General features: G+C 45.0%; 1 protein-coding gene across 3 annotated transcripts in view; it reads right to left on the reverse strand.

Annotated features, from left to right (window-relative positions):
• Positions 1-17301, reverse strand: part of LOC119952139 (gamma-aminobutyric acid receptor subunit alpha-3-like) — a 514541-nt gene that overhangs the window by 251914 nt on the left and 245326 nt on the right. For all 3 annotated transcript variants that reach the window (XM_038775725.1, XM_038775723.1, XM_038775726.1), the window contains one exon: positions 4132-4352. In XM_038775725.1, coding sequence (XP_038631653.1) covers positions 4132-4352 — 221 coding nt within the window. The remainder of the gene's footprint in view (positions 1-4131; positions 4353-17301) is intronic.

A 17301-nucleotide genomic window follows, 5' to 3' on the forward strand; every position in this document is an offset into this window, starting at 1 on the left:
CCTTCCAATGTACACACTTGATCACAAATACTCAAACACGTGTTTAAAACATACATATGCCCATCACAGGGTAACAAATGCTTAGGTATAGAGATGGTTAAAAACAGATCTGTACACACATGTTACAATCCATGTGCACATATGGAGTTGGATTTATGTTCCCAACCAGCCATGTTTTCAGCAGGGGGACATTAAAATAGTTTGGATGAGTAGCTCACTGCCATTCTACCCACCCTAACACAGTCACCATAATACGATGGGGTAGATGATGCTCATTAGCCTGACGCCTTGGGCCTAATGAAGTCTTTAAGTTCCAAATGAATAGCTACTCAAGGACCTCAATCCGCCTCCACTGCCATAATATGCTGGGCAGTGGAAGAGGCAGATGGTTATTTTTTTCACCCAAAGTGAAAGTGTGGGGACATTCTTTAGGAGATGCCCTGTGCACGTCGGGCCACCTCTCCATCCATTCCGTACTAATATTATAACCACCGCCTTCTGCCTGTTTCCCTGGGCTCAAAAACAGCTCCAACACTTTCCTTGCCCCCTCCCAAGGGTGCCTGTCCCTCCAAGCCCAAGATATGCCTCACCTGCACCCACGGCACAATCCCAGCCGCACCCACTACTGAGTTCAGGCACTGCTGGGACCGTAAGAGCTGCCAGTCAACCAAATTGGCCATCTGCTTTCGACGATGGCGCTTCTTCCACTGTAGGGCAGTGTACATACATGTACACGCATAGATATAAATACATACATGTATATACATAGTAACAAACACATAGATGTACATGTACAATAACTAAAAAATACATTGGCGTGATTTTGTGCCAGCGTTTTCCATGGTGGTGAACAGTGATGAGATCGCATTTTCAGATTCTCCACTATCCCCGCCAGTGACACAAGAAGGACCCCACCCAGAAAAGTAAATGTTAATGTGATTAGCGGGATTCCCCGCCAAATTGTCACCCCATATTACAGAATTCCTCAACATTGGCAAGGTTTGCAACTGCTTTTCAAGAACGGGAACTAGCCGATGGGTATCCGCTGAGGATGCACAGGTAAGTATAGCGAGTGGGGGGGGGGGGGGGGGCAGGGGATGGACGTGGCCGGGCAGTACCTTAGCACTGCCCCCTGGCACTGCTCCCCGACACTGTCCCAGCATTGCTACATGGCACTGCCCCGGCATTGCTACATGGCACTGCCCCCGGCACTTTCTCTGGCAGTGCCACTTGACAGTGCCCATGTGTCGTGGAATCCCTCCGGGAAGTTTCATTGGGGGAAGGGTTCCCCTTTGTTGTGGTTGGGTCCCCGTGTCTGTCAAGGGCTCCCGTGTGTGTGCGGGGGGCGGGGAGGAGCATCCCTGTGTTTTGTATCAGAGATCGAGATACGTTTTTAAACAGCAGGGTTCCAGGCGTCCAGCTATTTCCAGCCTCTTCCCAGCAGCATCACGGCGTGAGCCGCACCTTCAGATTTCTCTGCACCGTTTGCTGGATTATCGGGAGAGTAAATCCATCCGTACAGCCTTTCCCGCCTTAGTCAACACGGTGCAGAGAAGGGAAAACTCCAGCCACAGTTAAAAACATGTGCACAAAGTTAAAAATACACATTCACACAAATAATCAGAAATACCCGTCTACATGCATGATTACAACTCACAAATATGCAAACACGCTTATAAAGACAGTTCCAGATACATGCACACATTAGATAACAGAATCTCAATTTCTATATAGTTTAAAACAGACACAGCAATACAACACACGATTTCAAACACCCATGAAAACACAAAGGACAGAATGTTACTGCTCCGGCACGAAGGTCCCATCAAATGCAACGAGCCATTCAAAAGTCCATTGACTTAGGCGGCAACACTGAAATTCCTCTCACAGAAACAAATGCAAAATGTTGCAAGCATACCTATCGAATGCAGGCTCACTGACATACACACAAAAACAGGGTCACGGATACACATGAATACCAATGTTGGGGGGAGGCCTTTCATTCAAAAACTCAATGTCTGATCTGGGGACCCGGCATCAGGATGGTGGGGCCCACAGAGAGGCATTCCCTGTCCTTACTGCCAACCCCCCTGGCACTTTGCGACCTACAGCCCCAACCTCCACCATTACTTTCATGTAGCCTGGTTCTCTCCGCAATTCTTGGTCTCAGGAGGGTACATTACCAGTAGCAGCCACCACCCTCCCAATGGTGCTGCCAGCAATGAGCAGCTGCTGGCCTCTGATTGGCCAGCATTCTTCAGGGGAGCAGGATTTCTGTCCACATGGTTCTTGATTCCAGGAAAGCCCACCACTGGCCTGGCAAGACCTGCTTGGTACTTTAGGTAGGAGCTTTATCGAAAAGAGGCGACCTCAGCCTGTCACTGGATCGTCATTCATTGGACGAGACCCCGATCACTTACATTCAATTCCGTACACAGTTTCAACTGTCCACTAACGGTTACAAACGTACACGTGTAAACGCATGGAAATAAACACGCATGAGCACTCAAGTTCACAATCATTGTTTTCAAACACACATATGCCCCGATATACACATGCTTAAATCACACAGATGAATACATGCTTACAAACACAATCGTGTACATGGACACAAAGTTACTAACTCGCACACATACAGATCAGCAGAAACTCAGACATATGCGCATGGATAGAAACACATACCCACACAGCTGCAAACATGCGCATGTATGTACTCAATAATTTAGACATGTTCACAAGCAGTCACACTCACATGTTCACACATGTACACTCATGGTCACAAGTACACATATACACTCATGGTTGCATTCATACGAGTGCACACAAGCTTAATCACATACATGTGTATTCACAGCGTCAAACATGCAAAAAATCATGTACATATATGTAGAAACTAACACGTATGCAGATACTTCAGATGCTCAACAACATCTTTCATTTGTATAGCCTTGGTGAACACTTGAAAATCACAAGGCGTTTCACTGGAGCATTACCATACAAATATGACACTGATTCTGGGAAGAAACCATGAGGGCAGATGAACAAACATTTGGTCAAAGTTGCATGTTTTAAGGCACAGTTTCAAGGAAGAGGTAGAGAACCAAAGAGGTAGAGAACCAGAGATGTTTAGGGAGAATTTACAGAGCTCTGGACCTAGGCAGCTAAAAAAACATGCTGAAGAGATTAAAATCTAAAATGCACAAGTGGCCAGTATGAGAGAGATTGTGAAGGACCGTATGTCTAAATTAAATTACAGAAATAGGGAGGGGGGTGGTTGTGGGGGGAACTTGAGAATAGAGACCAGAATTTTAAAATATACAGTGGTATAACACTGTATAGCGGATAGAGCGAGATTCCCCTGAGAATGTGCCCCCATGGGTAAATAACGCACAGGTGTCTGTTGGTGATACTGACATTTGCCAGACTTTTCTCAGTTATTTAAAACCTTTGTGACAACAGAAGACAAGACAAGTGTACAAGTACTAACATTACCAGGAGGCCGTGGCGATGCACGGTTCATGCCCACATCAGTGGGTCTGGATCCCAGCACGGGGCGTTGCCTTCAGTAAAGCAGAGCGAAGGAGTAAGGTGACAAATAGTAATAGGTTAGAATGCTGGTGGAGTGTTATCTTACTGGGTTAGCCATCCAGCAAATCCAGAATTGGAATTCAATTTTTATTAAATGTGCAAATAAAAGAGCTGGTCACAGTACAGGTGACCGTAAAACTGTGGGCTTTTTGGGAAAAACCCACCAGGCTCACTAATGTCCTTTAGGGAAGGAAATCAACCGTCCTTATCCGGTCTGGCCTACATGTGTCTCCAGATCCACAGCAATATGGTTGACTCTTAAACTGCCCCTGTCAAATGGCCCAGCCAGACACACAGTTGGATCAAAAAATGGTACCAATAGTTCCAAGGTGGCTTACCACCAGAACCTTCTCAATACTCATATCCTGAGAATAAAGAAAACTACCATGAACTGATGGAACCTGGATGGAGTTTTGGAATTCTTGGCAAGTGGAATTTGCAGCATGATGTAAACTACTGGAAATTAGGAATTAATAATTTGAAGAAAAAAAAGAGAGAGAGTGGTTTGAGTTTGAATGGCAGGAAGAATGAGCGATTCTTTACCTCATGGTGTAGAGCAGGGTCCCATTGTCCACCAGCCTCAGTAGTTTGTTTGGAGTGGTCATGTTGTGTGCCACTGACTTCTTTCCATTGTGAAAGAAAGTGTCAGGAGTCCAGATCTTGCTGGCCAGAAGGTTGTTTAGTGGCAATATGCGCATGGGCCCTTTAAATTTGAGTCGCTCGTCCTTCCAACTCTGTCGGAAAAACACGTCAACGGTGTACTCCTGCATTCAGGAAAAACAAGGAGGCAATCAGATGGTTAGGAGCATTTGTTGTTTCCTTAGCTTGTCCCTGTCGCTATCGCATCTTCCCAGTTGTATCAAACTCCTCCATATTGCCAATTAAACAAAGAATGAATTCTGTTCACCTGCCTGTCATCAATAAACAACTGTATCATCACCACTGTTTCAGGTTCAGTTTGCATCGTTTTACAAAGTGGAAGCATAGAATTATTGCAGCACAGATGGAGGCCATGCAGCCCAGTGTGCCTGTACCAGGTCTCTGCAAGGGCAGCTCAGCTAATTCTAATCATCTGCCTTGTCCCCCAGCCCATCCAATTCCTTCTTTATCAGATCAATTTCAAAATTCCTTTTGAAAGCTCTGCTGAAACATGTCTCCACCACACTCTCAGACAGTACATTCCAGATTCTAACCTCTCACTGTGTGAATCGGTCTCCACCACACTCGCAGACAGTACATTCCAAATCCTAACCCCTCGCTGTGTGAATCTGTCTCCACCACACTCTCAGACAGTACATACCAGATCCTAACCCCTCGCTATGTGAATCTGTCTCCACCACACTCTCAGATAGTACATTCCAGATCCTAACCACTCGCTGTGTGAATCTGTCTCCACCACACTCGCAGACAGTACATTCCAGATCCGAACCACTCGCTGTTTAAACCTGCCTCCACCACACTCGCAGACAGTACATTCCAAATCCTAACCCCTCGCTGTGTGAATCTGTCTCCACCACACTCTCAGACAGTACATTCCAGATCCTAACCCCTCGCTATGTGAATCTGTCTCCACCACACTCTCAGACAGTACATTCCAGATCCCAACCCCTCACTATGTGAATCTGTCTTCACCACAGTCTCAGATAGTACATTCCAGATCCTAACCACTCGCTATGTGAATCTGTCTCCACCACACTCTCAGACAGTACATTCTAGATCCCAATCACTGGCTGTGTGAATCTGTCTCCTCCACACTCTTACGCAGTACATTCCACAACCTCACTGCATAAGCAGGATTTTCCTCATATCATGACTGTCTCTTTTGTTATATCCCTCAAATCAGTATCTCTGGTTCTTAATCTCCACCAAGGAAAGAGTTTATTTCTATCTACTCTGTCCAGACCCCTCAAGATTTTCAACACTTCTGTCAAATCACCTCTCAATCTTCACTTCTCCGAGGAAAACAGCCCAAAGTTCTCCAGTTGATATAGACATACATAACTTAGTAGTAGGGAGGAGGCCATTCATCCCTTCGAGCCTGCTCCACCATTCATTATGATCATGGCTGATAATCCAATTCAATAGGCTGATCCCTCCTTCTGTCATATTCCCTTTCGCCCCATGTTCTATATCTAATTGCTTCTTGAAAACATAAAAGACACAATTTACCATCTGACTCCCTTTGAAATCGGAACGACACACAGCCAGTAGATCCCGGGAGAGGCCTCACCTTGGATTCCCGATGGTCGTTATGCTTCGTAAAATCTAACGAGATTTTGTGAAGCATTGTAATCTGTATCCCATCCACCATGGGCAGGACCCAGACTTGCAGAGTTAAGCTTGTTTCAACTCATTTAACTCTGCTGACGATGTCAGATTGAACCAGCACCCAGGATCTACCAGCCTGGTCCCCACAAATGCCAAAAGAATAGCATTGTTTTGGGTCTCCAAGGAGATCAGAGGCCCCTGGGCGGTTGGTTTTGGGCTGATGGCACCCTGGCATTGCTGATGCCACCCTGGCATTTTTACACAGGTGCCCAGCTGGCAATGCCAGGGGCACTACCAAGGTGCCAGGCTGGCAGTGCCAGGGTTCCTTTGTGGCTTTTTGCCCACACCGAGGATTGGGCCCAGGGGTGGCCTGCCCATGTGAGGTGGGTTGCAGGGGCTCAAGGACACCCCAACAGATGAGTTGAAGCATTGAGGGAGGGGGGGGGGGAGGTCGAGAGGTCAGGGGACCATTTTTCTCTTCTGCACAGAGGATCTCCCGTCATTGGAACTCCTCAGTGTGTGAAATGAAGTGCGGCTTCTGGGGGCATTCCCCACAGGCGCCCAAAAACACAACCGAGTTCCCGACACTCAACAACCTCCCTAATCCCACCCAGAACATACTCCGTTTTTGCTTTGGTTAGATTGCATCCACAGTGTACTTTGGCCTCAACTACTTTCTGTGGGAGCAAATTCACACACTGTCCACTCTGCATGAAGAAATCGCTCCTCATCTCAAGCCTAAACGATCCACTCCACATTGTCAGACACCCCCACCACCGGGGGCATCCTTCTTGCATCTACCCTATCTAGTACTGTTGGAATTTTATAGGTTTCTATGAGATCCCCTCATTCTTCTAAACTTAATCATGACCGACTCAGTCTCTCCTCATACATCAGTCTGGCCACCCCAGGAATCACTCTGATAAACTTTCTCTGTGTTCCTTCTTGAGCAAGAGCATCCTTCCTCAGATAAGGATACGGAAACTGCACACAATATATAAGAACATAAGAACTAGGAGCAGGAGTAGGCCACCTGTCCCCTCGAGCCTGCTCCACCATTCAATGAGATCGTGGCTGATCTTTTGTGGACTCAGCTCCACTTTCCGGCCCGAACACCATAACCCTTAATCCCTTTTTTCTTCAAAAAACTATCTATCTTTACCTTAAAAACATTTAATGAAGGAGCCTCAACTGCTTCACTGGGAAGGAATTCCATAGATTCACAACCCTTTGGGGGAAGAAGTTTCTCCTAAACTCAGTCCTAAATCTACTTCCCCTTATTTTGAGGCTATGCCCCCTAGTTCTGCTTTCACCCGCCAGTGGAAACAACCTGCCCGCATCTATCCTATCTATTCCCTTCATACTTTTATATGTTTCTATAAGATCCCCCCACATCCTTCTAAATTCCAACGAGTACAGTCCCAGTCTACTCAACCTCTCCTCGTAGTCCAACCCCTTCAGCTCTGGGATTAACCTAGAGAATCTCCTCTGCACACCCTCCAGTGCCAGTACGTCCTTTCTCAAGTAAGGAGACCAAAACTGAACACAATACTCCAGGTGTGGCCTCGCTAACACCTTATACAATTGCAACATAACCTCCCTAGTCTTAAACTCCATCCCTCTAGCAATGAAGGACAAAATTCCATTTGCCTTCTTAATCACCTGTTGCACCTGTAAACCAACTTTCTGTGACTCATGCACTAGCACACCCAGGTCTCTCTTCACAGCAGCATGCTTTAATATTTTATTGTTTAAATAATAATCCTGTTTGCTGTTATTCCTATCAAAATGGATAACCTCACATTTGTCAACATTGTATTCCATCTGCCAGACCCTAGCCTATTCACTTAACCTATCCAAATCCCTCTGCAGACTTCCAGTATCCTCTGTACTTTTCGCTTTACCACTCATCTTAGTGTCATTTGCAAACTTGGACACATTGCCCTGGTCCCCAACTCCAAATCATATATGTAAATTGTGAACAATTGTGGGCCCAACACGAATCCCAGATACGTATGTATGGGCTGCTTAAGACAGACAAACATATGTCCTTTATGCTCTTTTCTGTCTCTAACTTGTTTTTCACAACATGAATTGGTCAAATTGTTGGGTGAGTTGCTGCAACCAGTTTTGAACAAATTTTCCACACACACACAGTGAAGGATTCCTTCACCTTTGCGAAGACCATGCAGGACTTACATATCAATACTGATGCTGTGTGGATGTGCTCATTTGCCATTGCAAACCAATTCATCAATGTGTAATTCAAGGAAGCCTTAGGCATTTGCACAGCTGCGCTATAACATGGCGATCAAGACCTGCTGCCATTGTGTGAATCTGTATTCATTAAATTTATGAACTCAGCAATTCACACAGTCAAGTTCAGTTTTAACAACACAGTGAATGCTCAAATAACTGGTGTTACCATGGGGATCCACTCGAGGAACAGCTCTCGGAAACATAATTGTTGGGTTCCATGAGAAACGTGTCTTCAATGGAACAACACCTAACCTCCTCCCCCTTGCATATTTCCAATACATTGATGATACATTTGTTAGATTTGAATCCGCAGCTGCCTATAAGAATTTCCTTGCACGCCTTAATGAGTTTCATCTGTGGAACACACCTTAGAAATGGGACAGTCAAATGAGCTCTTTATCCTTGATGTGTTAGTTGAGAAATCTACCAGGAGGTTCTCTACTGTCGACTATCACATGCCGACCTTCACTGGTCAACGTACACGTTGAGATTCTGACAGTTCTATGTGCTATAAGATTAACCTTATCAGCAACTTCAGAAATAAGGCCTGAAGCATTTGCTTGATGCTTAAATAGGAGCACATTAAAGACACCCTGTGGGATAATATCTAGCCTGATGTTAGGGCTGTAGATGTCATATACATGGACTTTAGTAAGGCGTTTGATAAGGTTTCTCAGCCTCTCCACATAGCCAACACCCTCCAGACCAGGCAACATTCTGGTAAACCTCCTCTGCACCCTCACCAAAGCCTCCACATCTTTCTGGTAGTGTGGTGACCAGAATTGTGCATGATATTCCAAATGCTGCCTTACCAAGGCTCTACACAACTGTAGCATGACCTGCCAGTTTTTATACTCGAGGCCCCATCCAATGAAGGCAAGCATTGATTTCTTGATGACCTTGTCCACTTGTGTTGCCACTTTCAAAGGTCTGTGGACCTACATGCTCAGATCTCTCTGACATTCCTAAGTGTTCCTAACTGTTTACAGTATATATTCCCTCTATGTTAGGCTACCAAAATGCAATACCTGACATTTGTACAGATTAAACTCCATTTGACATTTTTCTGCCCAAGTTTCCAACCTATGTCCTGTTGTATCCTCTGACAATCCTCAACACTATCTGCCACTCCACCAACCTTGGTGTCATCTGCGAATTTACTCATCAGCCTGGTTTAAATTTGAACACAAGCTTGACAGTTAACTGTTCCCTGGTACATTCCTCATGATAACAGCTTCATCAGTTAGAGTCCACTTGCCAACCAATCAACATTCCTGCTGTGAGGCAGTATAAATTATTACTATTGGAAATGTTATGTAAGCTGTTTTGCTGGGTACAAGATGAAAAGCTTTCATAGCATGTCTCTTTCTTTTTTTCAGGAATACTCCAGCAAGTTAGTCAAACACAATTTTGCCTCAACACATTCCTGCTGGATTTCCTCAATTAGCCATCATTTTATCTGTATGCATTGCTGACTAGGCCAGTATTTATTGCCCATCCCTAATTGCCTTTGAGAAGGTGGTGATGAGCCTGCTGCAGTCCATGTGGTGTAGGTACACCCACAGTGCGGTTAGGGAGGGAGTTCCAGGATTTGGGCACAGTGACAGTGAGGGAAAGGCGAGATATTGACTTGGAGGGGAACTTCCAAGTGGTTGTGTTCTCGGGTATCTGCTGCCTTTGCCCTTCTCGAAGGTAGTGGCACGAGTTTGAAAGGTGCTGTCAAAGGAGACTTTGTGACTTTCTGCAGAGCATTTTGTAGATGGTGCACACGGCTGTCACTGTTCATCGGTAGTGGAGGAATTGAATGATTGTCGATGGGGTGTCAATGAGCCAGGCTGATTTTTCCTGGATGGTGTCAAGTATCTTGAGTGTTGTTAGAGCTGCACTCATCCAGGCAAGAAGAGAGTATTCCATCATGCTTCTGACTTGAGCCCATCCAGGATTCTCCATCCTTTCCCATCCCTCGGACGCCATTTCTAACTCCAGCCTTTACCGTGTATTCACCATACCCTCTGGTCTTTCCCTCTCCGAGGCTGAACGTGCTGTATTCAGCAAAGGACTCAGCTTCATACCCTTACGCCCAACCTCAATTTCAGGCTTGACATAATGCTGAACTTTTCTTCCACCATCTTCAGCTCTGCGCTTACTTCTTCAGGCGTGAGTCCTCCCCCCGTTCAACAGATCCTTTTTTCCGCCTCCAGTATTCTCCCTCCACCTGGACCCCTCCAACCATCCGCTTGCCTGCTCTTTTCATTCATAATTATTGGTGTGACATCGATCTTCTCAATTTCTCTGCTCCTCTGACCCACTCTAAGCTGTCTCCCGAACTTGTTGCAGTCCACTCTCTCAGATCCAACCCTGACTTTGTCATCCACGCTGTCCACAAGGATGGGGCCATTGTTGTCTGGCGTACTGATCTCTACAATGCAGAGGTTGAGCGCCAACTCTCAGATGCTTCTTCCTACCTCTCCCTGGACCATGACCCCACCATCTAGCAGCAAGCCATTGTTTCTAGGACTCTCACTGACCTCAACTCCTCTGGAGATCTTCCCTCCACAGCTCCCAACCTCCTAGTATCCTAGCCCAGGACAGGCCGGTTCTACCTCCCCCCCCCCACCAAAAATCCACAAACAGGACTGTCCTGGTAGGCCCATCATGTCAGCCTATTCCTGCCCAACTGAACTCATTTCTTCCCATCTTGACTCCATTCTCTCTCTTCTTGTCCAGGGGCTTCCCACCTACATCTGCAATTCGTCTGATGCCCTACAATATAATCAACTGCAGTTCCCCAGTCCTAACTGCCTCCTCTTTACCATGGATGTCCAAACCCTCTATACCTCCATTCCCCACCAGGATGGTCAGAGTGCTCTCCACTTCTTCCTCGAACAGATAACTGAACAGTCCCCATCCACCACCATTCCTCTGTTTGGCTGAACTTGTCCTCTCACTCAGCAATTTCTCCTTTAACTTGTCCCACTTCCTCCAAACCAAAGGTATAGCTATGGGTGATTGTATGAGTCCCAATTTTGCCTGTCACTTTATGGTGTATGTGGAACATTCCCCATTCCAGTTTTACTCCAACCCCATCCCACAACTGCTTTATCGGTACACCAATGACTGTTTTGGTGCCGTTTCATTTTCCCGTCTGGGCCTGGAACAATTTACTAATTTTGCTTCCAATTTTGTCCAATTTTGCATCTATCATCCTCACATTGTCCATCTCTGACACTTCCCTTCACTTCCTTTACCTCTCCATCTACGTTTCTGGGATAGACTGTCCACTTGTATCCATTAAAAACTCATTGACTCCCACAGCTACCTCGTCTACAGCTCTCCACACCCCACATCTGTTACGACTCCATCCGATTCTCTCAGTTCCTTCACCTCCGTCGCATCTGTTCTAATGAATCTACTCCCCAAAACAGTGATGCTGACAGAGTCATTCATAGAATTTACAGTGCAGAAGGAGGCCACTCGGCCCATTGAGTCTGCACCAACCCTTGGAAAGAGCACCCTACTTAAGCCCACACTTCCACCCGATCCCTGTAACCCAGTAGCCCCACCTAACCTTTTTAAGGGTAATTCAGCATAGCCAATCGACTTAACCTGCACATCTTTGGACTGTGGGAGGAAACTAGAGCACCCAGAGGAAACCCATGCAGACACGAGGAGAACGTGCAGACTCTGTGCAGTGACCCAAGCCGGGAATTGAACCTGGGACCCCGCGATTTGGAGGCAACAGTGCCAAACACTATGCTACCGTGCCACTCTATCTTCATTCTTCCTTAATCATGATTTTCCACTCACTGTGGTTGACAGGGCTCTCAATCTCTGCTCTCACCCCTTCCTTCAAAATAGGGTCCCCCTTATCCTCGCTTTTCACCTCACCAGCCTCCACATTCAAAGAATCATCCTCCGCTAGTACAGCCAATTCCAGCATGATACCACCTCCAAACACATCTTCCCCTCACTCCCCCCATCAACATTTCACTGGGCTCGCTCCATAGAATTTGCATAGAATTTACAGTGCAGAAGGAGGCCATTCGGCCCATCGAGTCTGCACCGGCTCCTGGAAAGAGCACCCTACCCAAGGTTAACACCTCCACCCTATCCCCATAACCCAGTAACCCCACCCTACACTAAGGGCAATTTTGGACACTAAGGGCAATTTTTATCATGGCCAATCCACCTAACCTGCACTGTGGGAGGAAACCGGAGCACCCGGAGGAAACCCACGCACACACGGGGAGGATGTGCAGACTCCGCACAGACAGTGACCCAAGCCAGAGTTGAACCTGGGACCCTGGAGCTGTGAAGCGATTGTGCTATCCAAAATGCTACCGTGCTGTTCCCTCTGGGATACCCTGGCCCATTCCTCCATCACCACAAATGCCGCACCCTCTTCTCACGGCATCTTCCCATGCATTTGAAGAAGGTATAACACAGCCCCATTACCTCCTCCCTGTGACATTAGCATAACTGTACAGAGCTGGAAGTGTTAATGTTATGTCCAAATCAACTACTAGAGGGAGCTAGATGTAGAACTATATGAGCATCAATGTCTTGTGGGTGCGAGGTTGAGGAGAAAGCTGGAAGACAGACTGGAGGAAGGATAGTGTGAGTGAGAGCAGATCATAGTTAATGTGTTAATATAGAGATTAGTAGATGAGTGTAGATTGTATGTTTATTATCAACTGTGTTTAATATAGGAGTAAGTGTCAAATACAATTATGTAGTGTAAATAAAGCTATAGCTTTGTTCAATATAAAAGCTATCCTAGAATTAGCAACGCAAAGAACACCACATGGTACCAGGAGTCTATTTCTACAAGTAATAAGTAGTTGGATTAGACAGGTTAGCTTTAAGAAGATTAAAGAAAACAATCATGCCGTTACACCGATCATAAAGTCTACACAGACGATGAATCAGAAGATGGAGAGTCTAAAGAAACCTGACTACTTCAGAACAAACTGTAAACTATGTAAAAACTGGGCATTCTTCAAAAAGCAGTGTGAAGTTTTCCTATCTGACTCCACACGAGAAAATGCTTCCGATCAGAGAAAAATAGCGCCTCTTCTCAATTTGGCAGGAACATAAGCATTCGAGCTTTGAAACTGCTGAGGATAAAATGAAGTATAACATTGAGCTACAGAAATTCGATGCTCACTGCAAAAAGCAAATGAACGCGATCCATAAGTGCTACATGTTCAAACAAAGGCTGCAGCTGAAAGGGGAGTCGGTAGAGTCTATCATTACTATTTTAAAGTGAAGAGCGCAGTCTTTCTCCTCCATTGCTGATTCAATGCTTCGCGATCAAGTTATATTTGGGATAAACATTTGCGAGAAAAATGCTGAGACAACCGATTTTGCCACTAGATGAAATGATTAAAATGTGCTGAGCCAGTGAACAAGCATCCTCTGAATATGCGGATTTCAGGGAAAACGCAAAAGGCTCAAAGTCGGGAAATGTGGCCGACGCCATTAATGCTGTGTCGCAGCACAGAAAACTGTGTACAATGGCTGGCAGCCATTTTGAGAGTCATGTCATGAGAGTGATGATGCGCACATGCTATGGCCACGCCCAGTAAAAAAATAATTGTAGAATAAAAGACAAACAATGTTCCAATTGTTGCAAATTCAATCACTTTGCAGCACAGTGCCGTTTCTCCACAGCTTCTCCTACCACGGCTATAGGAATATCCAGAGTTTACAGAGTGAAGGAAAAATACAAAATATTTTAAACTGACAATGATGATTGCTCCCTATATGCACTAAAGGACACTTTCATGGTTGATGCAATTTCTAGGATTAATGCACTGGACTGTGATAACAAACCAGTACAACTACTCTGAAAAATTATTAGAATGGCCTGTACTACTTGATATAAATGGGTCAGAAATTCCGTTTAAGATAGATACAGGAGCACACGCAAATTTAATAACTGAGAAGAGTTTAAGACAAGTAGACAGCACACCGCAAATACAGAAATCTACCTGTCAATCGACTGACTATAATGGAAATACCATAGCAACGAGAGGTTGCTGCTGTCTCCTTGCTTGATATGGCAACATCAAAATGCCAATCGACTTTGAAATAGCGGAATTTGGGGCCTCACGGTAGCATGGTGGTTAGCGTCAATGCTTCACAGCTCCAGGGTCCCAGGTTCGATTCCCGGCTGGGTCACTGTCTGTGTGGAGTCTGCACGTCCTCCCCGTGTGTGCGTGGGTTTCCTCCGGGTGCTCCGGTTTCCTCCCACAGTCCAAAGATGTGCAGGTTAGGTGGATTGGCCATGCTAAATTGCCCGTAGTGTAAGGTTAATGGGGGAATTGTTGGGTTACGGGTATACGGGTTACGTGGGTTTAAGTAGGGTGATCATTGCTCGGCACAACATCGAGGGCCGAAGGGCCTGTTCTGTGCTGTACTGTTCTATGGACAAAGAAGATAAGTCATCGCTACTTGGGGTGGATGCTTGAGATAAATTAAACCTAGTTGAAAGGATACACACAACTGAGACTTTTAAAGACAAGCTTCAAGAACCAGGAAAAGACTTAATTGTTGCTGCCTTATCAAGAGCTACAAATAGTATTGATACCACGATTTCAGATATAGTACACATTGTGGAAGCACAAGTTTCATTTGTTGCTGAAATGCTACCAGTGTCTGACAATAAGCTATGAATCATGAGCAGAAACAGAAAAAAGGAGCTGACACTCCAAAGTGTAATCAAATACCTGAAAGAAGGATGGCCCAATGGACGCTGCTCCAGTATCAAAGATGGCCTCACAATAATTAACAGATTCCTACTCAAAGGAGACAGAGTAGTTATTCCGTCCTGCCTCCGACAAGATATCTTACAATCTGTGTACTGGCCTGGAATCAACAAGGATCTGGACAATCATGTGCAGGAATGCAGCATTTGTCAGATGCATCAATGTGCGCAATGTAAAGAGAACTTGGAAGAAAATGAACTTATCAACAATTCATGGATGAAAGTCGGTATGGATCTATTCTACTTTAAAGGTCATGACTATCTTGTCATAATTGACTACTATTCCAACTATCCCGAGGTGATAACGCTTAATGATTCAACGATGCGATCTTAATACGAGCAGCAAAATCTGTTTTTGCTCGCCATGGAATTCCATTTCACATTGTCTCTGACAATGATCCTTGCTTCACTAGCTGGGAGTGCACGCAATTTGCAGAACGTTGTAATTTTAACCACATCACATCAAGCCCATTACACCCCTAATCTAATGGCAAAGCAGAGAAAGGTGTAGGAATAGTTTAAAAGCTATTCAGCAAAGCACTAGATGACAACAAAGATTTAACTTTGGCACTGTTGACATACAGAGCTACTCCCTTGACATCAGATTTGTCACCTGCCCAGATGTTGATGGGAAGAAACATTTGCACAACTTTACCAGAAATAACGATTCAGAATATAGATGACCAAGAAATACATAACCGCCTGAAGTTCCAAAAACAAAAGAATAAGCACACAAAACCTTTATTGACATTAAAAGAAGAAGACTACATTCAAATACAAAACCTGATGGTGGATGGCAACATGTTACTAAAGTGTTAGAACAAATTGCACCAAGATCGTATTTGGTTCAAATTGAAAAAGGTTCAATGTTTTGAAGAAATAGAAGAGAATTATTGCAAATAAAAACCTATGTTACATTTCAAACTCCGAACATTATTGCTCAGGATGCATCTTCAAAAACATTGACTTTCCAAATCCTTCATTATCAACAATGCATCAAGACAATTTGGAGGACAACTTGCATACTTCGACAAGACCACTGAGATCAACGAGAACGAGGAAACCACCAAACAGACTGAATTTGTAATGACTTTAATAACTATTCATCTGTAACCACCAATGTGATTTGACATTTATTTTGCAACTGAATGAAGGACAAGTTTATGATTCATGCTCGCTAATGTAATGTTCAAAGAAAAAAATGTAACAAACAGACCTCTTTTTTCCAAAGAAAGCAGGATGTGACATTATCATAAATGTTCAGAACTGGAAGGGTTAATGTCATGTCCAAATCAACCACTGGAGGGAGCTAGATGTACAACTATATAAAGGCATCAATGCCTTTGTTGGTAAGAGGTTGAGGAAAAATCTAGAAGACAGACTGAAGGAAAGATAGTGAGTGAGAGCAGATCATAGTTAATGTATTAGTGCAGAGATTAGTAGTAGGTCAGTGGAGATTGTATGTTTGTTATCAACTGTGTATTATATAGGAATAAGTGTCGAATCCAATTAAGTAGTGTAAATAAATCTATAGATTTGTTCAATAAAAAAGCTATTTGTTGTTTTTGTGAACACTGCGCAACCATAGAACATACAGTGCAGAAGGAGGCCTTTTCGGCCCATCGAGTCTGTACCGACCCACTTAAGCCCTCACTTCCACCCTATCCCCGTAACCCAATAACTCCTTCTAATCTTTTTGGTCACCAAGGGAAATTTAGCATGGTCAATCCACCTAACCTGCATGTCTTTGGACTGTGGGAGGAAACCGGAGCACCCAGAAGAAACCCACGCAGACACAGGGAGAACGTGCAGATTCCGCACAGACAGTGACCCAGCCAAAATCATCCAGAATTTAGCAACATAAAGAACACCACAGGCCCTGCTCACTATCTCAGGCCCTAAACACTTTTCTCAGGTGAAGCTGTACTTCTTGTGTACCTCCTTCAATCTTGTCTATTGCCTTTGCTGCTCCCAATGCGGGTCTACTTGACATTGGAGAGACTAAACGCAAACTGGGTGATCACTTTGCAGAACACCTTCCGTCCGTCTGAAAGCAGGACCCAGATTTTCCTGTTGGTTGCCATTTCAACTCACCGTCCTGCTGTCACGTCCACATGTCCGTCCTTGGCCTGCTGCAATGTTCCCGTTAAGCCCAGTGCAAACTGGAGGAACAGCACCTCATCTTCCGATTAGGCATGTCACAGCCTTCCGGACTTAACATGGAGTTAACAACTTCCGACTGTAAACTCTCTCCTCCACCTTCACCCCATGTTATTTCTAGCAATACATTTGCACTTCTTCCATCGATCCATTTTCCCTCACCATTGACCCCTCACCCCATCATACTTGGGCCATCTGTTCCCTGTTCCAGGTTGTCCTTTGACACACTGCTCGCCTTTGTTCTGGCATTAACACAT

This window comes from Scyliorhinus canicula, chromosome 17, assembly GCF_902713615.1.
Source record: "Scyliorhinus canicula chromosome 17, sScyCan1.1, whole genome shotgun sequence".
In the NCBI taxonomy this organism is placed as follows: domain Eukaryota; kingdom Metazoa; phylum Chordata; class Chondrichthyes; order Carcharhiniformes; family Scyliorhinidae; genus Scyliorhinus; species Scyliorhinus canicula.